This window comes from Lycium barbarum, chromosome 12, assembly GCF_019175385.1.
Source record: "Lycium barbarum isolate Lr01 chromosome 12, ASM1917538v2, whole genome shotgun sequence".
NCBI classification, from domain to species: Eukaryota; Viridiplantae; Streptophyta; class Magnoliopsida; order Solanales; family Solanaceae; genus Lycium; species Lycium barbarum.
Genome location: NC_083348.1, coordinates 73,153,949 through 73,177,734, shown reverse-complemented (window position 1 = coordinate 73,177,734; position 23,786 = coordinate 73,153,949). Strand labels below are relative to the sequence as shown.

General features: G+C 32.6%; 2 protein-coding genes and 1 pseudogene across 2 annotated transcripts; 2 read left to right on the top strand and 1 right to left on the bottom strand.

Annotated features, from left to right (window-relative positions):
* Positions 1 to 1,437: 1,437 nt before the first annotated feature.
* On the bottom strand, positions 1,438 to 3,326 carry LOC132623587 (transcription factor SRM1-like). Its single transcript, XM_060338362.1, has 2 exons — positions 2,817 to 3,326; positions 1,438 to 2,077 (listed from the first exon to the last, which is right to left on the bottom strand). The coding sequence occupies exons 1-2, from the start codon at positions 3,263 to 3,265 to the stop codon at positions 1,564 to 1,566; spliced, it is 963 nt and encodes a 320-aa protein (XP_060194345.1). The 5' UTR covers positions 3,266 to 3,326; the 3' UTR covers positions 1,438 to 1,563.
* Positions 3,327 to 5,351: 2,025 nt separating this feature from the next.
* LOC132624424 (large ribosomal subunit protein mL102 (rPPR5)-like) lies at positions 5,352 to 18,660 on the top strand (annotated as a pseudogene).
* Positions 18,661 to 20,252: 1,592 nt separating this feature from the next.
* LOC132621604 (premnaspirodiene oxygenase-like) lies at positions 20,253 to 22,546 on the top strand. Its single transcript, XM_060335934.1, has 2 exons — positions 20,253 to 21,281; positions 21,727 to 22,546. The coding sequence occupies exons 1-2, from the start codon at positions 20,385 to 20,387 to the stop codon at positions 22,336 to 22,338; spliced, it is 1,509 nt and encodes a 502-aa protein (XP_060191917.1). The 5' UTR covers positions 20,253 to 20,384; the 3' UTR covers positions 22,339 to 22,546.
* The last annotated feature ends 1,240 nt before the right edge of the window (positions 22,547 to 23,786 follow it).

Here is a 23,786-nt window from a genome sequence, read left to right as displayed (position 1 = left end):
CCACAATCTTTTTTTTTAGGGCCCGTTTAATATAGGACCCAAATTTTTTATTTTTTTTAATGGGGCCCATCAACTGACGATGAAAAGGGTCGACCAAACTCCCTCTTCTAAGTAGTAGAAAATTAGAGATTGTCTCCATCTATCAATTTTGACCACTAAACGTACTAAAACGTGAAATGAATAGATATGTCTTTAACCAAAAAAAAAAAAAGAATAGGTATGTTCAATTCAATTTCTTTTCCCTACCCATAATAGAAAAGGAAAAAAGAATCAAATTCTTATAGGTCTCTTTTTTCATACCCTTCATGGGAAATTTTATTTTGAGTCACTACTAAAAAGAGGTCCATTACCGACGGAAAAATCAATGCAGGTGATCAGTATTTTGGAATTACTGACAGAAAATCAACCGAAATGGGTTGTCGAAATTGCACGTTGATATCAAAAATCGACTGAGATTTTTTTTTTTTTTTTTTTGACAAAATTGATTGATTTAGTCGATTTTCTTAAATTAAACAATTATAAAGATGAACATTTGATAATTGAATCGAGGTCTTTACCGTGGCAGGTTACTGTTCTACCGATAAACCATTGGCGCATGTTGGCTTAAAACTTTCATTTTTTTTATTTATACTCTTCCAGTGCATTATTTTCGCAAACATAACTGACAGACTGGATCTAACAAATCATGTGTAAAAGAGGTAATATATGCTCATTCAATTCCTTCAACTCTGATAACTCTAGTGGATCCATCGGACACCAATTAGTATTTAGATATATAGGCTATCTCCCCAATAGCAAATAAATACATAATCCAATCTAATGCATAGGTGGCAAACTCGATAAATCGTACGAGAACATATCTGGCAAATTAGTGCGGACTGAAAGTGTGATTATGAGTAGGAGCAGAGTTCTAGTTCGCGTGCCGTGGACTGTAAAACACAATAAACTCCAAACCATCTCAGTTGATCATTTTTTTAATTTTAATTCACGAAAGATATGATCTTGCTCACAAGCACAACTATCATATCGTTCTACCAAAGAACGACTCCCCCTGAATGTCAAACATAATTTTATGGCATGATTTAATTGTAACGTGACATGATAGTAGCCAATTCATATCTATAACCACGTTAAATCTAATTATTTGTGACACAATCAGTTCAACTATCCTATTCCTACCATGCATCGTGATGTATCATCTCGATAAGATTATTTGCTATAATGGGTATAGATGACAATCACAAGTGAAAGCTCTTTTTTCTCAAACTATTATCCTTTGCGACTTGCGAGAACAACAACAAATTTTTAAATTTCATATTCTATTATTCATAGTACCAAACTGTCTAATACGTTATGTCTTGATGACAACATGAAAACCAATATCCCTCCCCATCCCCCCCCCCCCCCCCCCCCCCCCCCCCCAACACGCACCCCAAACCCCCAAATCCCACAAAAAATTTAATATCTGCCTTTCCTTAACCCCAAATAGAACACGACCATAATTTATTCTAAGCATACTTTGGTTCATCCAATAAATGTCTCTAAATAGATGCCCGATTTTGATTAGGCTTCGCGATTATTCCTCCCAGCAGAAGACAAGTACATCGAAAGGAAAGGGCGAGGTGACATTGGCCTATGGAGATTGTTATTGTTGTTATTATTATTTTGCCCCATAACAGACGAGCTGCTACCGGATGCTTCACCCTGATTAACAAATCTTCCAAAATCTGTATTGGAGTTGTTGTTAAAAGTTGGACCACCAAAGGTGTAACTAGGATAGCGAAAGAGCGTTGATGACGATCCAACTTGATGATTATTGTTATAAGCAAGTATGTCATTATTGATCGGGTGAGTCGTGGCCACATGAGCTGTCGTCGGTGTCCTAAGGTTAAGGGTGACAGTTTGAATGTCGTTGATGCTTGGACGACGACGCTCCGCTGGAGTCATATTGTTACGACGGCAGAAGTACTTCTGGGCATGACTGGCCACTTGAGTTGGTGTCTTCGTAACAACATAGTGTCTTGAGATGCTTTTCCAATCTCCTTTCCCAAATCTGTTCAGTCCCATGAGAAACAACCTATATATACAAGCGACATGGTTAAAAAAAAAAAAAGGTACATTTGTTTAATTTTATAAAAACAAAAGAAAATTGGAATAAATGATTGTAACAAAAACTTAAGTTAATGAGTTTTTGTTAAATACATTGTTAGTATAAAGAAAATTTATACTATCAGGCCACACAAAGAATATTTGTAATCTTGAAAATAAAACAGGTTACTTACTATAACAAGTTGTCAAGAAAATTATATATATATATATATATATAACTTAAACACTGATTAAAAATGAGGGCACAATTTTTTTCCGGTGTAGCAAAATTGAGATTATTAATGATGACTACGTGCAGACAATAGAAATGAATGAAATCAATTGCAAAATTACAAATTACATTCTTGAAAGAAGAATTTGGTTGTCTTGATTGTGATAAAATTTACGATTCAATGGTCTAACAAGGTTTTTCTTTTTCATCAAAATATTTCTTTCATGAACAATAAGCTAAGCCTTCATAGGAAGTTGAAGAAATATTTGAATCATAAAGAGTGAAAAGACGAATGCATACATCAAGAAAAAAATCAAAAGCGAGAAATAAAACAACTCAAATTTAAAACTCCAAGCAAGAAGTCACAACGAAATCAAACTCATAAAATCAAATCTAACAGAAATGTGTGATAAAACATAAAAATAAATTTGTAAAATAATTTATGTGTAAGTTAGTCATAGCTAAAAAGTTTTAAGAAAAAAGAAGCAGAATTTACTGGTGTTCCCCTTCAGTCCATGGAATACCCCGTCGGCGGCGTGGACGGTTATTTTCCACTTGAGGCGGCACGTCATTCAGAGTGGCCTCCATGTCCGAGTCATCTTCTTGTGGCACTTGGTAATGCTGCTGATGATGATCATCATCATAAACAACAACGTTATCTTTTGGGATGGGATTCTCAGTTTCAACGTCCTTAAAAAGGGTTATGTAGTGGTTTTTGATATCCTCCATTGATTTATGGGGGAGTTTTGAAGCAACATATTCAAAAAAAGTTTGAGAACCTAGATTATTGAAACTAGAAAAGGCATTCTCAAAAAATTGTTTCTCTTCAGGAGTCCACTGGTCTGATTGTGCAGCAACCTCACGATTATCGTGAGATGTTGCACCGAACAAAGCAAATGTGGGCTCCTGAGAGCTTGAACTTTCTAGAAATCCAGGCCACTCCATTGATAGAAATTAAAGAAGAAAGGGGCTAGTGAGTACTTGAGTGGCGTAGGAGTGGAGGTATGTTTCTCGTTGTGCACTCAATTGATATGTCAGAATCAACGAGATGTGTCTTTTTATAGTTGAAAAAATTGGTTTAAAGGGCCAATATTTAATGCCCGGTGAGAAGATTACATTAATTTAGCAATCTTTGAATGGATGCTTTCAAATATTGATGTTGTAAAAGATTACACTCATTGATCAATCTTTGCATGGATTCTTTCTGAAATCAAATTTTATTCGGTGGACCCAAACACAGTGTCTATGATATTGCCAATCAACACTGCCGATCCTCTCTTTGGGTTCACTAGTAAATGAAATTTGTTTCAATTAATTGCATTTATCATATTGAAGGTTTATAGTCCAAATCCCAATTTATCTGCAATTGAGGTATATGCATGTTGCTGTTTTTTATGATATTTGTTTAGATCTTTTCATCCCTCTCTTCAACTAATTCAAATGGCTAAAGGATTGGTTTGTAAGGACTCGGAATTGAAAACAAAATTAGTGAAAAAGTACTAGAATATGCCATATTCTTATTGTGAAATGTGAAACCATTCTTATTAATTCACTTTTCCCCTTCTTTAATTACTTCCAACTCCGTAAATCCAATCTACCCTTCTTCTTAATCTTGCAAGTAAGATTACTACAATTTTTTACTTTGAACAAACTATCATGTCCAGTAGTACCAACTAACTGACTTGCGACTAAAAGGCCATGCAGAAAAGCAAAACTACCTCCTCGGAAATAGCTCTAAAAATTAACTCCTTTGAATGTCATTTAACTTTCTCCAGGTGAAGACAATGTTTAACTCTCTTTTTTTTACCTGCCTGGTAATTGCAATACAAAATGTTAGTGTACAAGTTTACGATCAAAGTTTGTTTAAAAAATTCAACTCTTTTTTCCTATATGCGACAACTCAAAACTTAGTTATATCATTGCAACACACTTGACCATTTAATTTGCTCTTAGTTACGTCATTGCAACACAAATGACCCTTTAATTTGCAGAAATCACCAAACAACCACAAAGTAGAAAGGAAGGAAGTAAAAAGGTCCATGAACAATTTCATTTTTTTTTTCTATTTAAAGGATAGGGTTAACAAATCTTTAAATCATGCATATGGGGTATCAAGAACGTTGCCAAAATATTGATTTAGGAATAACTCAAGGAGTTACCATGTTTTTTCACATTTCATGTAATAGTGAAATTCTTTTTTTAGTTTCGTATTTGGTGTTGGGTACCCGTTTTGGCGTCCTGCTTACTTCAAATCTGCTCCACATAAGGCGCATTAAAAGAAAAATCACTCATGCCAAAACTTATCTTGGGACTCAAACCTCATACCTTTGATTAAGAATGATTAAATCCTATCTTGTATCTCCCGCCACAACCCTAGGTGGCAATATTAAAAGTTCACAAATCCTAATTTTACGTATCCTTTTCAATTCAGGTTTTGGAATATTGTAGAACATAATTGGACTTACCAGTTGTATTGGTCAAATTGGATAAAATGTGGACCATCTCTAACTCATTATTTTGCATATAAACAATTACTCACAAAAACAATGAAGAAAAGTTGTTCAACTTCAACTGCATTTAAAAAGAGATGAACTTACCTTATACACAGACAACAATAGCACAATACCTCTTTATAACATCTCACGTAACAGTACCTTTCTATAATAGTTAAAAAAAAAATCAGAATCGATTTTTTAAACTGTATTTTACTTCTCTATAACAATAATAATCATCTTTATAACAGTACGTTATTTGTAAAATTATCCCTCTATAAATATCTTCTCTTTTCTTTGAGTAATATAATGATTAATTATCTTTATAGTAATAGAATCTCAAGATTACCAACAATAGGTATAAAAATTTTGACCAAATATTTTGATACTTTAGTCCACTATTTAGGATAAAAAATATTATATGAATATATATTTTCATTATTAAAAAATTTCCTTCGTTATACAACGTGTGATTACGCTTAGGATTTGAAAATTTATAATGAAAAAAATAGATTTTATGCATTTTTTTGCCTATAACAATGAAATATCGACAAGTGGGAGTTGCTCAGATGGTAAGCACCGTCCACATACAGCCTGAATGATGTGGATCACTAAGGGAGCAAAAGAGGGGAGAGCTCCTAGGGGGAGGGGTATAAGAAAAAAAAAATAACAACGAAATATTATTTAAATGTTAATGCTGTTATAGGTATATAACAGTCATTCGCTACAACAGTTAAAATTTCGGACCCAACAATGATGTTATCGAGAGGTTTGAATGTATATTGAATTTGAAAAGAGACACTTTCACTAAGTATTTATAAACTAATCATTAGGTTAATTCGAGAAAGTCATTTTTTAACTTTTCCGAATTACTCTTATGCGTCAATCCGAGAATGTCATTTTTTAACTTTACACGAATAGACCTAAGGCTTAACTTTTACTCGAATAGGCCTAATTTTGTTATGAACCTCTGCCTTGCGATTTTTTTTTTGTTTGACTGAGCCAGGGTTTGAACCAAAATCTCGGGGTATTTTAGGCGAATGGCAAAAATTAAAGACCACCCCGTAAATTGCCCTAGATTTTAGGGATAATTTTAGAGTCTCCCCTCCAAATTTACCTTTATCACACTGACCTCCCTTGTGTGTTGCGATATTACGCACACCTCTCTCATTTTCATTTTTTTTGCAACAAAAATTAGTTCAAATGAAGAAATTGTATAATATTCCAATAATGCCCTTCTATGGGATACGAAGGGGGCTAGTCCCTCCTCCGCTTCTCCTTGCTAGTAGTATATCTAGCAATCATGTTATTTCCTCGTTCTTCAGTGGTTATTACTAACTGTCGCTTCATGTGTTTTATATCATGTTATTTCGCCGTCTTATTTTCTTGCTACCCTGCTTTGAATTCTTTTTTTTTTAGTCGAGGATCTATCAGATTCAGCCTCTATACTCCACAAAGGTAGAAGTAAGTTCTGCGTGCATTCTATCCTTCCTAGACTCTACCTTTGAGATTACACTGGGTCTGTTATTATTGTTGTATTTTTCTAGGAAAACAAGTTTTTTAAAAATGAGGAAGATGATTTTCTTAGTGGGAGTAGGGAAAACAATTTCTAAATGTCATTCCACATTGATTGTGTCCTCCACATCCTCAACATACTTCATCTTCACCCACTCCTCACCCCCTATAGCCCCCCACTCCAACCCCCACCTTTCATAGTATTTGTCTCTGATTATATACAAATGTTTTTAGGATAATATTTTTGTTGGTGTACTGAACACACAAATTATAAATAAAAGGCCCACTTTTTTTTTTTTTCTGAAAAACATTTTCCTTCGTACCCAAAACACCCATAATGATTTAAGGTGAAAACGAGTTGTCTATTGCTAAAGTTATCAAAGAAGAAAGACATATGCAATCCTATTAGAGTTATTATTAAAAGTTACAATTACAAATACCAGATGAAAGTCAACAAAATAAATATTATACACATTTAAAGAGAATTTTTTCTGGCAAATAAAAGTAAAATGAAGAAAATTTACTAGCATAAGAAGATGCTATCATTTTTTATTTTTTTTTGGCTTCTGTAAATTTAGGCAAGGCAACTTATGAAAGATTTAATTCTCCTATTTACTATTCCCTCTGTGTCAAATTATTTGTCGTTTTTTCCTTTACACGCCCTTAAGAAATGTTAATTAGGTGGAGTATTTGACTACTTTATCCTTATTTATATCTAAGTTATAATCTATTTAGCTTTACCTTATTTATGTGTTATCTCCACATGAATGGCAAAAATCTACGAAGCGTAAAATTGAAAAGAAAATAATCTATTATGCCTTAAACTTCTAAAACTAAATACTCCCACCGTTCACTTTTACTCAGAAGCGAATCCAGGATTCGATAACTACGAGTGCCACCATTACTAAAAATCATATTTTTCCTAGAAACAAATACTGATGGACGCTGTCAGTCTACTATTCCGTTAAGATAACTAACGGACACTATAAAACCAATAAAATTATTTTTTTTCTTTTTCTTTTTCTTGATGAAACTGACTGATTTTCGTAGCTTAATTTTGCTCAAAAATGCGCAAAAGTTACAATTTTTTTTCTAATATCGTCTTGTTTTTAATTTAATTACTGATGGAGGCAATCAGAAAAATCCAAGGGAGCATCAATTTTTTGCCGAGATGATAATTTTTGATAAATAACTATCCATTGATTTTGTCCCTCGGAAAAAGGCGTGTTCTTAGTAGTGTGCTATCTTTAATGCAAACTTATGGCTAGTTAATAAGATTGAATTAAGGTCTACATTCAATTGGCTCGATCCATTTTGAATTAATTCGGTTCAATTCAATAACATCATTATTTATATTTATAAATGCATCATGCTCTATGTAACAGATTAACCAATACAAAAAAAGAAGTCTAATAATGATAACAAAACTTAGGAAAAAACTGAAATCCAACTAAATATAACTGAAGCAAAGCAAGAATATATACTTGATGGAGGGGGGAAAAAGAGGAAATGGCCAAATAGGGCAAAGAAATAAACAAGGAAACTGAGGGAGCCTACAATGGTGGAAGCAGAGGCAGCTGAGCCGCGGTGAAGCAACGACAATGGTACCGGGAGTAGGGAAAAGTGACGGAGGTCAATTTTTGTTTGGAAAGGAAATTTTGATTAACTAAGAGAGAGATGAGAGAATATCAAAAGAAGAAACTTTCTACTGTTTTATTCTAAGAAAATTTCTACTTTTATTAAACAAATAAATTAGCCAACATTTAAAAAAGAAGTGTGTCAACTAACATGTGTTGTAGTCCCTAGTTGTATTTGTGTAGAGACTGAAATGCTATGAAATTAAAAACAATGTTCATCATGCTATATTCGATCCCTGGTAAAATAGATGAAAAGTCGGTCCTCTGCCACTGTACGGCTACTATTGTCATTGTGGGTAGCACTCCAATATTTTATGGCTAAAGTCATAGATAGACCCTCAAATTTGGTCATATTTTATAGTGTTTCTTATACATAAACTAGATTGTCTGTGCCTATATATATATATATATATATATATACTAGTGTCATTTGGCTCGTGCTAAGCCCGAGTCCAAATCGACGTTAAAAATTAAATTTTAGATTTATTTTAAACTTTTTTTTGGCTCTTACTTCTTTGTTTTTGTAATATTAGTTTGACGCTTTCTAAAAGATTCCAAGATATTCCTCTTTTAATATTTCATTTATTAGGTAAATCTTATGTTGAAATTATGCGCACATAAAATTAGATAACCTTACTTTGGAATTCAGTTTTAGATTGAGACGGGAGGACTATAATTTACATTTTAAAATATTTTAACAATGATATAAGTTATTTGTGTTTATTATTTTAAATTAAAATTTAATCCCATCTTAAGTGAAAATTTTGTTAGTTACTAATGTTTGCAAGCATGTACGACACAAAATTACAGGAGAAAATAAAACAAAATATATTTTACATTTATCGGGCGAATAAAAATTTAAATAGCAAATGATAAATGGTAAGTAACATTTAGAAAATTCATGTGAGGACTACAAAAATGGCTATTATGTCCCATATATAGAGTAGTAATGTTGTCTTAAACGGAATCCAATATCAAAGATGAGTATACCAACATCAAATTCATTCGTTGTTTAATGTCATTCAGCTTAAAAAAATTCTTTTTGGGATTAAGAACTCAATTTTTATTTTTAAAATAAATCAGAATGTTCTTAGGAACATAAAATAGCATCAAGGTAAGTTTGATAAGATTTGACAAAAATGATCTTGAAGAACATTTTCTCAAAGTTACTTACTCCAAATAGACAATTTTTCATGAATTATTCAACTTTGTGCATACCGTAAGAAGAAAAAAAGATGGCGTACAACATTTGCTGGCATCATCACCTTTTATGTCTTTTTGGGGAGTTTAAAATGCAATGAGAGATGTCTAAATTTACAGAAATGTTTCAGGGCAACTAAGGTAATAATTTAGTAAATCGAGGCTGGAAAGAGACTTGACAAGAAGACACTGTTTCTTGTCCCATTGCAACCAAAAAAGGCATCTTGATTAGTGTGTCAATCAGTAACTCCATAAATAGTCCAACTTTCACAAAATAATGTACAACAACAAATGCATAACTAAATTCCAATTCTAACAAAATGCAAATCCTTTTAGTTAGCAAATTACCCAACCAAATGGTTTGTAATCAGGGACGACAAAATCATTGGATTGTCCTATATATATATATATATTCAAAACATGATTAATATAGTATTGTAGTTTGTGCTCCGTATCTAAAATTTTATTATATTCATGTTTGCTACTAATACAAAGTCGGCAAAAATTTATTAATACTTTTTAAAAGAGAAGACTTGTTTAAAAGGAAACTATTTTCCTCTCTTTGAAATAAAATAATAGCAATATTTAAGCATCAGTTGATACTTTCAATTTTAATTCGATTAATTTAAAGGTGTAAAATACTTATTATTTTTTATCCAATTTTGATTTGGATAATTCTAATCCAAATTATAAAATTAATTTTACATGTTTAAAACGAAACAAAGTAGAAATTGATTTTCTATTTAAACGAAGAAATACTATTTTTTAATTTTTGGTAAATATTCTCGGTTTAGATCATTTTACTTGTCATGTTGTCTTTTGCATTGTTTTTTAAGGAAACGTCAATTAGAATTAGAATTTGACTAATTTACCTTATTCATTATTTGATCTCCATTTGACATTAATCTCTTTTCACATTTATTAGAATAAGAATAAAAATGAAAAAGTAATTAAATTCTATCTCATTTAAAAATAAAAAATATTTTAAGTATATTTATTTTAGTAAACATAACAAATAAATGACATGGCGGAATAACAAATACAGAATTAAATATCTAGATTAGATCTCAGTCTAATATAAGAAAAGAAATAAAATTGTATGTATTTGGCTACTTAACCTTTTGAAGAAAAGCAATAATATGGGGTCCATGTTTTTTGCTGTGCAATAATTTCATTTGCTCGCACTAATGTGTTGATACACATGTGGCAATGAATCCACTATTATTGACTTGATGGGGATACTTTGAGAATTACATGAATATTGTTTGATTTTTTAATATATGGGTGCACGTGTTTTTTTTTTTACATTGCTTATTTTTTTAATATGGGATCCACTTTTTTTTTTTATGACTTTGGAAAGGGTGGAGTTTACTTTTTTTTTATGAGTTTGGAGAGGGAGGGGTCCACTTTTTTTTTTTTTTTTTTTTAATATTGCTTGGTGTTTTTAGTATCGGGTTCACCTTATTTTTTTTTTAAGAGTGACTGACGACGAAGTATGGGTAAACCGATGCTTCTATATAGTAGAAAAATAGAAATATAATAAAGTATTTCTATCTACTTTTTAGAAGAGTTGATAATATAAAATATCATTTTTTTTGCCCTTAAATAAAAAAATGGGTGGGACCACAAAGGATTTTTTTGCTCTTAAATAAAAAAGTGGGACCAAAGGACGAACAACGATCTATAAACCGGCTCTTCTTTATAGTAGTAAAGTAATATATATATATATATATATATATATATATATATATATATGTGTGTGTGTGTGTGTGTGTGTGTGTGTGTGTATGTGTGTTTAAAACACGATTAATATAACATTATAGTTTGTGCTCCGTATCCAAAATTTTATTATAGTAGTGTTTGCTACGAATACAAAGTTGGCAAAAATTTATTAGTACTTTTTAAAAGAGAAGACTTATTTAAAAGAAAACTATTTTCCTCTCTTTGAGATAAAACAATAGCAATATCTAAACATCAATTGATACTTTAAATTTTAATTTGATTAATTTAAAGGTGTAAAATATTCTATTGTTAATGTATGTAGATTGGGCCTAAACAATACTTATTAATTTTTTTTATCAAATTTTGATTTGGATAATTCTAATTCTAATTATTATATTAATTTTACATGTTTAAAATGAAACAAAGTAGAAATTTTATTTTCTATTTAAATGAAGAACTATTATTTTTTAATTTTTGGTAAATATTCTTGGTTTAACTCATTTTACTTATCATGTTATCTTTTGCACGGTTTTTTAAGGAAACGCCAATTAGAATTATAATTTCACGAATTTACCTTATTAATTATTTGATCTCCGTTTAATATTATTTTTTCTTTTATGCATTAATCTCTTTCACATTTATCAGAGTAAGAATAAAAATGAAAAAGTAATTAAATTCTATCTTATTTTAAAATATAACTATTTTAAGTATATTTATTTTAGTAAACATAACAAATAATTGACATGGCAGAATAACAAATACAACAGTTAAATATCTAGATTAGATCTCAGGCTAATATAAGAAAAGAAAGAAAATTGTATGGTTTGGCTACTTAATCTTTTGAAGAAAAGCAATAATATGGGGTCCATGTTTTTTGGTGTACAATAATTTCATTGCTCCCACTAATGGATTGATACGCATGTGACAATGAATCCACCATTATTGACTTAATGGGGATACTTTCGAAATTACATGAATATTGTATGATATTTTAATATGGGGTGCACGTTTTTTTTTTTGACATTGCTTTTTTTTTTTTAATACGGGATCCATTTTTTTTTTTAAATATTGGTTGATGTTTAGTATGGGGCCCACACCATTTTTTTTTAATGGATGACAGACGACGAAGCATGGGTTTAGTGTTTGATTCTTTAATAATGCTTTTATATAGTTTAAATAGGGTGCACTTTTTTTTTTTACATTGTTTTTTTTTTAATATAGGATTCACTTTTTTTTTATATTGTTTTTTTTTAATATAGGATTCACTTTTTTTTTATATTGCTTGATTTTTTTAATATGGGATTCACTTTTTTCCTTTTTCTATTAGTTTGGAGATGGTGGGTTCTATTTTTTTAAAATATTGGTTGGTGTTTAATATGAGTCCACACTTTTTTTTTGTGGACAACGGATGACGAAGCATGGATCTAAATCCATGCTTTTATATAGTTTAAATGTAGATATTACTATTTTTTATTCCCTATTATATACCCGTCAGTTCACCCTTTTGTTATCCTTGTGAATTGTTACTCAACCTTTTGGTACCCACAAAATTGTGAACTGTTAAACAATCTTTTTCTGAATTGGGCTATATAACTGTGTTTGAGCTTTTATATTTTATTTCTTTGAAAAATTATTCAAGTTATTAATGACTCAGTAGGCGTTTGGCCATGAAAATCAATTTTTTTCGCTTTATTTGAAACTTGAGGTCGGAGTTGAAGAGGAGTTGTGTTTGATTATATTTTTTGCAAAAATTATTTGGTTGTTAGATGTACTAAAAGTGTAAAAAGGTGAGAATATGGTTTTAAGAGGGTGTTTGAATTGACTTATTTTAAGTGTTTATTGACTTTTACACACTTTTCTATTTTTTGTAGTGTTTGAGAAAATAAAAATTGTTTTAAGCGAAAAAAATATAAAAATAAGTCAAAAGTCAAATTTAATTTTTTTAAAAAAAGTCGATCCAACACCCTGTTAGGGCCGTTTGGTCGGAGGCATAAGTTATCCCATATAAATGAGATTGGGTGAGATACTAAGGGGTCGTTTTGTACTCAGACAAAATTATCTCAGGATTCTAATCTTAGGGCTAATTTATCTCATCTAGCAGATGGAAGAAAATAATATTAGGATTAATGGGATAAGATGGGATATCCCATCGTTAAGTTTGGGATGCACTTTATACTTTATTTAGTACATGGTATAAATTTATTCAATTTATACCTTATACCAAACATAGTACAAAATTAATCACACAATTAGTGCTGGGATATCCTAGCTAATATTGTGTACCAAACGATCCCTAAAGGAATTATTCCACCGACCAAACATGTGATAATTTCAATCTCATGCCGTCCTATCCCTCTTACCGAACGAGTTGATTTCCTAATTTCAAGTACAACTTCAAATAAAGTGAAAAAATAATAAGTGGGCATTATCAGCCCTTGAATCAGCGATAGAACTTCCATCATAATCTAAACTTATCAGATACTGTTGTACATATCTAAATATTTCGTATTTTGTATAATCAGTGCTGCTCCAGGGATTTTGTACAGTTTGCATTTTTGTTGTTTTACTACGTATGCTCTCCCCACTCATATCTCCAAAGGGTCCCTTCCAACATCTTTTCAGGATTTCTCTGCTTTTTTCTTTTTCATTTCAAATACTGCTCCCTGTTTTTACTTATTTAGTCCAAGTCCAGTGGACAACACAAAAGAGGGAAAAGATGACTGTATGACAAGTTGGCTTAAAACGTGGCAATAAATAGAGACAGCAAACATTAGGCCATGAGATAGGGCTTAATGAAAACCCCATTCGTAATCTTGTTCCTTCATTTGATAACCAACTTGTTTACAATGTGTTACACAGTGCTAAAAAATCTGACCATGCTTTACACTTCTTTAGATGGGTTGAAAGATCAGGTCTTTTAAATCATTATAGAATCACATTTCAAGATTATACAAATTCTTGGTAGAGCTGGTAAACTTAATCATGCTAGATGTATACTTCTTGATATGCCTAATAAAGGTCTTGATTGGGATGAGGAATTATGGATTTTAATGATTGATAGTTATGGTAAATCAAGGGTTGTTCAAGAAAGTGTGAAAGTTGTTTCAAAAAATGGAAGAGTTAGGTGTCGAGAGAAGCGTTAATTCGTGATAACGCGTCGTGGGAGGTATATGATGGGGAAAAGGCATTTTAATAAGATGGTTAATGAGGGTATCGAACCAACGAGGCATACGTATAATCTTTTGATTTTTGGGGGTTCTTTTTGGACACTGCTATTAGGTTCCTTGAGGATATGAAGAGTAGGGAGATTATGCCTGATGTTGTAACTTATAATACTATGATTAATGGGTATAATAGGGTTAAGAAAATAGAAGAGGCGGAGAAGTATTTTGTGGAAATGAAGGGGAGGAATATAGAGCCGAATGTGATTAGTTATACGACGTTGATTAAAGGGTATAGTTCGGTTGAGAGAATAGATGATGCATTGAGATTGTTTGAAGAGATGAAGAGTTTTGGTATTAAACCAAATGCTATTACGTATTCGACACTGTTGCCTGGTCTTTGTGATGCGAAGAAAATGTCTGAAGCTCGGCCGATTTTGAAAGAGATGGAAGAGAAGTATATTGCACCTAAGGATAACTCTTATCTTCATAAAGTTAATCTCGGGACAGTGTGAGGCGGGTGATTTAGATGCTGCTGCTGATGTTCTAAAAACTATGATCAGATTGAGTATTCCCTCTGAGGCTGGGCATTACGGTATCCTAATTGAGAATTTCTGCAAGGCTGGTATTTATGATCGAGCTGTCAAGTTTCTGGATAAGCTTATTGAGAAAGAAATCGTCCTGCGACCGGAGAGTAGTTTGTCTATGGGACCGAATGCGTATAACCTGATTATTGATTACCTATGCAATAATGGCCAGACGAGCAAGGCTGAAACGTTTTTTAGACAGTTGATGAAAACTGGGGTTCAAGATCCTGTTGCCTTCAACAATATTGTCTGTGGGCACTCAAGAGAAGGGGTTCCTGATTCGGCGTTTGAAATTTTAAAGATCATGGGGAGAAGAAAGGTTGTTTCTGATGGTATTTCTCACAAGTCACTTGTGGAGTGCTATCTGAAGAAAGGGGAGCCTGCCGGTGCTAAAACTGCTTTGGATAATATGCTTGAAAACGGACTTGAACCGGACTCCTTGTTGTATAGATCAGTGATGGAGAGCCTGATGGGAGATGGAAGGGTTCAAACAGCAAGCCGAGTGATGAAAGTCATGTCAGAGAAGGGAGTGAAAGAACATATGGATTTAATTTCTACAATATTGGAAGCCCTACTAATGAGGGGACATGTCGAGGAGGCACTTGGAAGAATTGAATTGTTGTTGCTCAGCAGTCTCTCACCTGATCTTGATGGTCTCTTGTCGGTTCTATGCGACAAAGGAAAGACTGGTGCTGCTCTAAAGCTGTTAGATTTCGGCTTAGAGAGAAATTGTGACATAGACTTTTCAAGCTATGATAAGGTGTTGGTATCTGCTGGGAAGACACTTAATGCCTATTCTATTTTGGGCAAGATGATGGAGAAAGGAGTAGTTAAAGATCACAAGAGTTGTGAAGAGTTAATTGAGAGCCTCAATGACGAGGGAAACACAAAGCAAGAGGATATTCTAAGAAGAATGATACTCGGAAAGGAAACAACACTTGACAGTAAGACAGGGAAGAAAAAGACGGCCATGGCTACATGATTCCTGTAATTTTGCTATAAGTTACAGGTTAGAATTTATGAATCACGTTCTGTGAAAGAGGATGACGGGAATTTTGTTTTGTAGCAGAATAATCTCAGAAGTCATTTGACATTTTCCCTTTTTAAGATTTTGCATTTTGGAGTCAAATATTATATCTTTATTTATGCAGGAATTCTTCTTTTAGATGTGCAATTGTAGGGAATGTGGTTTGAGGTCTGATGACATCTAAGATCTGATATACCATCAAATTGTTTTAACTTCTTACGAGAGGCCTCTTTTTGATCTACTTTTATCTCTTGTTTTAGTGAATATAACATAAACTTTTGGTTTGTGCGGTCCTCTTCAATATTTTACTAAGTAAGGTGTTTGTTACATTTTCAATGATATGGAAGAAGTTGATATTATGGTGAATCTCTGAGACCCATAGGTCAACCTCTTCCTTGCATACTTTATCTGCTTTTAGTTGGTTAAATTTCAATCTAAAGTTTTATTCCATTTGGAGTAACAGGCAGCAAGGGTTTTGTCTCTTTTATTTTTGATGAGTGGGAACCCACAAACTTCAAATCCTGGATCCGCCTCTGCCAAATATGGACTGAGACTTATAAGAGGAAAATGGGAATTATGTAACTGATAAAGCTAGGGAGATTGGGGTAAGTATTCTTAGAAACTTGCTGCAAATGGGTTGAAAATTATAAAGAGAGAGAGAATTTGGGCTGCTATTGGTGTCTGGTAGTTTAAAAGCTCGAGGTATTAAACTATTGCAAAAATCCTACTCCTATATTCATGTGCTTCCAGATTGATTCCATTAAACCAAAGTATCATGTTGTAACTGAAAACGAGTTTTGTTTGTATCAATTTTTTTTTTTTTTTGAGAAGGTAACAAGTTGTTTGTATCAAACTTTATATCCTTTTGTTGAATAAAAAAATCAGTTCATGATCTTATACCTTTTGTTGGCTGAAGTGGAATAGCTTATTAAAAGCTGTGTAGATTTCGCTGGACAACTGAGGGAAGTTGGATTGGTAGATATAGAATTAGGAACAATTGATGATCTCTCTGTGATCTTTATCTATACTGGTGAGCTTTCTAGGAGTTAGCTAGTGTTATGTGAAGGAAATTTGAGATGACCGATATATAATGAGTTACCTGATCTTAGTTGAATTTGTTGCTAATCAAATCTTATGAATCAGTGTATGAACTTGGGCCTATTTGGTATGGCAACATATTTTCCTCAGTAAAATTCTTTTTTCGTGTTTGGTTGCTGAAATTGTTGAAAATAATGTACTACTAAATAAGTGGAATTATTTTCACGTCCATTATAGGTGTACTCGACTGAAACTTGCTTCTGTTTACGTAAACGGTTTTCTTTGATAAAGCATTTTCCATGGAAAATATGTGCTTTTGGAATTTGTTTTTCTTATACCAAACATGGCTTTGCTCCTTTACCTGATAAGATGAATACTGAAAATTTGAATTCAGGACAGGTGGCTACTTGAGTTATATGCTGAGATATCTGGTTCCTAGTTATATATTAGAAATGAGAGTTTGTGGTGGGCGAACATGGACGAACAGGGGTAGTTTGGTAATTTAGTTTCATTCTTTTCAACGTTGTGTTGTCCAAACACAGCAAAAACATATTGTACAATAAGCTACGTGAAGTGTGCTATGAAGTTTGGCCTATCTTTGTCCTTTGTTGAATAAATGAGTTCTGGTAAGGGTTCTCACCATTTTTTTGTTTGCTGTTGGTATATGTTCTTTCCTATTATCGTGTCCCGTGTTTAATTTATTTTTAGTTACAATTTCGGATACCTCATCTTTTTCCTCTGAAAATTTAATGGGTCTTCTACATTGAAACAAATTAATTGTACAAAAGAGTCCCATTCCTTTTGTTGTGTTGATAGTTTAGTCTGTACTTCTCTTATTGTATTTTCATTTGTTAGTCATACTTTGTTTGCAGGTTGCCGAAAGCTGTACGCGGCCAGATTTATGCTACAATTCACGGTGAACCGCTGAGTGATAGCTCAGAATTTATGCAGCGTACGGTAGTTTAGATTGATATGTCAATCGCTGATTAATATGACTTCAATTTGTTCTTGCAATAACTATTTTTCATAATTTTCTTGGGTGTTTCTTTGTTTATGTTATATCACTTCGTCTGCTCTCTTTTCTTTGTTCAATTAGAAAATGAACATGCTCTATTTCTATGAATTTTGCTTCAGCAAGAAAAAACATGGAATTTTTTTTTTTAACAGGAAAATACTGAACTCTTGATTTAACTGTGGTTTATCTGTTTTTCTGCAAATGCTTTGTTGATTTATTTGACCAGGTATATCATCCAAATTATCTTTTTATTCTTCCAAGTACTTCGGCTTATTCTTTTCTTTTTCATTTGAGGGTGGGTGAAGAACTCATTGTATTTTTGTGATGAAGCTTTGTTTCTATTTTCAAAGTGATTAGCTTATGATAGATGTATAGGGACTTGCTGTAGCAAAATGTAGACAAATGTAGCTGCAGTAAGCCGTGTAACATATCTGAAAGTCGCTAGATGAGAGCCAAGAGGTAGTAGTTTTATCACACTTGAGTGTGTATAGACTACGTATGCGACTCTCTCCTATCTCAAAGCTACCAACAGGTATAAAGTACATCCTGTCTGTAACGAAACAGATATTGAGAAACTAATCCACCAGAGACAATCGTATCTATGGATGCAGGCTATTTCTTCAGAACTATATTTGTCATTATGAACTGCCATGTTATCAACAGATAAAGGAAGCAGTTGACCTACTTCTATGGTTAATAGGTGTTTTAGATGTCTGTGATTTCCTATTATTCTTTCAGCCATCTGCAGCTTTAAGAAAGAAGCAATACATATTTTTATGAACCTCGGTCCTTATTCATAGTTGCAATTATATTACCGTTACCTCTTAAGACTAGAAAAAGATCTCCATTGACCAGATTTATGCTAAAGTGATGTTGAAGTTGTATCACAAGTTTAATGACATTCTTCTGAAAAAAATTGACCAGCTTTTTCAGGAAAGCACTATCATGTTAGTTGTTCAATTAATGATGTGGAAAAAAATTCATATTCAACTGACTTTCTATGCAAGTAACAAGTAAAAGGTCATGGAAAGATAAGACTAGATAAATGTAATTACTGAGCGAAGTGAGTTAGTTTTATGTTTTTATAGACACCAAACTGTTTGGAAAAGTAGCTGCTTATGAGAATTTAGAGGTTACTGAATGAACTTAGATGATTAATATATAGTAAGGTGGAAAGGTAAGAGATATACTATTGAGTGTACGCTGTTAAAGTCTGCAGCTCTTCTAAAAATCTAGTCTGCAATAAATTTTGTGCTGCTTAATAATAATGAATGAACTAGTTTCCTCTTCCCATAAAATTTGAATGGTCTAATGAGCTATTTCTCAGATCTTGAGTAAGAGTAAACAATTTCTTAGACACTTGATTGAAAAATAGGCCGAGTGGTTCAATATGTGCTGCTTTACACGGTGTATGTGCTCATGCCTTATGAAAGCACTTGATTGTGTTTTGAACTTTAAAATCATGTAACAATCTATATAGGGGTTGCAGTAATTCGGGTCACTAGGAATCTGACCATGTGGTTTGCAGTTTGTATGAGTGAAACCATGTGTGTTGCCACTTTAGATACAAACAAAGATACCACAACTTTTTTCTTTGGTTTTGCTTCTGTTGTTCAAATTCAGAGTATGTGAACTTTATTCTCTACCTCTCTCTTCTTCGATCTTTAAAACTATCGTTTCATTGTTTTAGCTTCTCAACTTTCTTATGCTCTTCCCTTTGTTTATGCAGTGGATGTTTATGGGCGGAGGAAATGACGACACTAGATCTTTTTGGTCAAGTGTTCGTTTCATCTGCAGGTCTTGTCAAGTGTTCGTTTCATCTGCAGGTCTTTCGTTTATTCACTGGTAATTGGCAAGTGCTCTTGTTTTGGGAGTTTTATATGTTCCCCTTCCTGTTTTTCCTCTATGCCTTTTTCATTTTTTGATTCGTTTTATCCTTTCGTTTATCATGAGGTCCTATGCTTCTGTTTGTCATGTTAATTTTACTGTGCAATTGATTTTTCTTTTTCGGAAAACGAAGAGATAAGGATTTAATTTACTTTTTTGAATACAGATCGAATCTTTCTTATACATACAAAGTTTACCCTCTTTATGTAGAGCTGCTTCCTTAACTAAGCAATTTACTTCTCTCACATATCCATGACTATTAACAAGTTATTGGTAAAATTTTTATGTACCCGATGCTTATATCCAACTAATGAATGCTATTAGTCCGTACTTTTGAAATTTAAATAGACCATGTGAAACATCCAAAAAGACACTTGAAATAATTAGCGAACTAGAATATATTTTAATACTGAAGAATAAAGTTAAATTCACCCTTCACCTACTAAATATTTTAAGTGGTTCCAGCAAATTTCAAAGTTGGAAAAGTCATCAAGACTGGAACTGTCTCGGTAGGATGCCAAGTTAGACTTTAAACAAAAAGGGGCAAGCCAGGCCTCATTATGTAGCTAGGCCAACATTTTAGAATTTAATGAAACAAAAACTCCCTATATATAGCAGTAGGATGACAAGTTAGACTTTAAACAAAAAGGGGCAAGTCAGGCCTCATTATGTAGCTAGGCCAACAATTTAGAATTTAATGAAACAAAAACTCCCTATATATAGCAGTAACAGCTGATCAACTAATAGTGCATCCATCAATTTCTTAATTCCTACCTAACTAAAATGGAGATTCAATCCTCTAACTTAGTTGCATTTTTGCTCTTTCTCTCTAGCATCTTTTTTCTATTCAAAAAATGGAAAACTCAAAAGCTAAATTTGCCTCCTGGTCCATGGAAATTACCATTTATTGGAAGCCTACATCATTTGGCGGTGGCAGGTCCACTTCCTCACCATGGCCTAAAAAATCTAGCAAAACGCTATGGGCCGCTCATGCACTTACAACTCGGGGAAATTCCTACCATCATCATTTCATCGCCACAAATGGCAAAGGAAGTATTAAAAACTCATGACCTTGTTTTTGCAACGAGGCCAAAACTTGTTGTGGCCGACATCGTCCACTATGGTAGTACGGACATAGCGTTTTCGCCTTATGGTGAATACTGGAGACAAATTCGTAAAATTTGCATTCTCGAACTCCTGAGTGCTAAGATGGTTAAATTTTTTAGCTCGATTCGTCAGGATGAGCTATCAAAGATGGTCTCTTCTATACAAACGATGCCAGATATTCCAGTCAACCTTACGGACAAAATTTTTTGGTTTACGAGTTCGGTAACTTGTAGATCAGCTTTGGGAAAAATATGTCGCGACCAAGATAAATTGATAATTTTCATGAGGGAAATAATATCATTGGCAGGTGGATTTAGTGTTGCTGATTTTTTCCCTACATGGAAAATGCTACATGACATTGATGGTTCGAAATCGAGACTTGTGAAGGCACATCGTAAGATTGATGAAATTTTGGAAAAAGTAGTGAATGAGCACAAACAGAATCGGGCAGATGGCCAAAAGGGTAATGGTGAATTTGGTGGGGAGGATTTGATTGATGTTTTGCTAAGAGTTAGAGAAAGTGGAGAAGTTCAAATTCCTATAACGGATGACAATATCAAATCAATATTAGTCGTAAGTTTTCTAGATCAACCTTGATATGGTAACTTGAAAGATAGATTAATAATTTGCTATAAACGATCAACTGCCTTTATAGTGTGAATTCGTTATAGCTTAAACTTGTAGTTATTCTATGGGATAGCCGTCCTGAAAATTAATAGCCGACAAATGTATATGTTTTGATATTAAGTATATGTGTGTGTGCATATATATATATATATATATATATATACACACACACACATATTATATACACAAATATACTAATATACATAATCAATGTATACATTTTGTATATTTTGGCTAGCGCCCGTAATTAATTTTGTCCGATAGGCCAAAGAAAAAAGCCCTTATTTTATGGGATAATAACCTTTTTGGACTGCCAGAAAACTAATAGCCGACAAATGTATATGTTTTGTATATTAATTACCTGTTTTATGCTTATTTCTTCATCATGTAGGACATGTTCTCTGCTGGATCTGAAACATCCTCAACAACTATAATCTGGGCATTATCTGAAATGATGAAGAAACCAAGTGTCTTAGCAAAGGCACAAGCTGAAGTGAGACAAGCCTTGAAGGAGAAGAAAGGTTTTCAACAAATTGAGCTTGATGAGTTAAAGTACTTGAAGTTAGTAATCAAAGAAACTTTAAGGATGCACCCTCCAATTCCTCTATTAGTCCCTAGAGAATGTATGGAGGATACAAAGATTGATGGGTACGATATATCTTCCAAAACTCGAGTCATAGTTAATGCATGGGCAATTGGACGAGATCCTCAAAGTTGGGATGACCCTGAAAGCTTTTCGCCAGAGAGGTTCGAGAATAGTTCTATTGACTTTCTTGGAAATCATCATCAATTTATTCCGTTCGGTGCAGGAAGAAGGATTTGTCCGGGAATGTTATTTGGTTTAGCCAATGTTGGACAACCTTTAGCTCAATTGCTTTATCATTTCGATTGGAAACTCCCTAATGGACAAAGTCATGAAAATTTGGACATGACAGAGTCACCTGGAATTTCTGCAACCAGAAAGGATGATCTTGTTTTGATTGCCACTCCTTATAATCCTTGAATTTATTGAGACGTTGTAGAAATAAAAAGCAGGGTAAAATCAGAAATTGGCTACTGCTTCTAAGTCATTTTTATTTGAGAAAAACTTGAAGTTTCGACCTATAGTGTCTGCTAGAGTTGGTTTATGTTTCACTTTATATCATCTTTGGTGTACTCAATAATTGTTTTGGGGTATTATATTACAAATAAAGGTTTTTGTCTTTTAGATATGTACTAGTATTCGTACCCGCGCGATGCGCAGTCGAGACTAACAGAAATTAATTATACAAATTATTATCTTGCTCAGTTGAGCACGCCAAATTTTATTGTTTTAATAAAATTATAATTGTATTGATTCCTATGCGCAATATATCCCAGAACAAAAGGATAATGAATTAAAAATGGTAAAAATACATTTGCACTAATGCTTACGTCAAACTGAGCACGTTCTTTCTTAAGGTTATAACTTAACCATAGTAAATTAGTGCGATTTTTTTTTTTTTAAATAAAAACTAACTTAATGGGTACACTACTTTCAATCACCATATCTGACAATTTATATCTTTTTTGAAAAAAAAATAAGCTTCTAGTTTTAATAATTTATACGGAAATGCCGTATATAAAGTAGGACTTATCTTGAATTATCAACCTAACGTGTTATTTAAATTTGAATGTAAAAGAAAATTCAAACGTTGCCGTATTCTTCTGCATTTTGGGATGGTGACTTACTTTTATTATTTATTCATCCAAAGAAAAGTATTGACATGCTTTGAATTTAATATTTTGCCATTACAATTTTTATTCGTATTACTTAAGCATGTTATGATTCGATTACTGAATAAAGCAAAATTAAATGAGTATATATGTAGGATTCATATAGAATTACTAACTTTAATAGATCTGAATATTCCTCCAAAAAATACACACTCTTCAAATTTTATTGATAATTTCAAATCAAGATATTATACACCTTAAGTGTTTTGAAAGTACAAAAATTCTCTAAAAATTTGTTGACAACCTATTTTATCTTTACAGCGTATCCTCTAATGTTTTACCTATCATCTTTAATCTAAAATCCTCACTTCTGAACATCTCTATCTAATATATTTATATGTATATGAAACTTACATAAGAATTTAATCTTTGCCCAATTGATGCTCACATGTATCTAATTCAAGCATGTTAGAGATAAAGAGAATCTAATATATCGTGTTAAAAAGAATCTAATGTAAATTTTAATACTTAAGTCTTATCCTTCGGTACTTTTATACAGAAATCTTAGCCTACTTTTATTTTTTATTTGTACCTTCTTTATAAAAAAACGAATTAATCCGTATAATTGTTATAGTGACATTGTCATATGATTGTTATTATCTTGTCACTTAATTGTGAAAATGATTACTTCTCAATTACTTACAAACTCCTACTATTTTTCATTTACATGCCTAAAAATGGCTTGTCCACACCATT

What these genes read in the sequence shown, in the direction of transcription:
- LOC132623587 (XM_060338362.1), bottom strand. Translation starts at nt 3,265, where the DNA reads ATGGAGTGGCCTGGATTTCTAGAAAGTTCAAGCTCTCAGGAGCCCACA. An exon ending in TGGACTGAAGGGGAACACCA is followed by an intron (nt 2,078 to 2,816) that starts GTAAATTCTGCT and finishes TTGTATATATAG; the next exon opens with GTTGTTTCTCATGGGACTGA.
- LOC132621604 (XM_060335934.1), top strand. Translation starts at nt 20,385, where the DNA reads ATGGAGATTCAATCCTCTAACTTAGTTGCATTTTTGCTCTTTCTCTCT. An exon ending in ATATCAAATCAATATTAGTC is followed by an intron (nt 21,282 to 21,726) that starts GTAAGTTTTCTA and finishes TTCATCATGTAG; the next exon opens with GACATGTTCTCTGCTGGATC.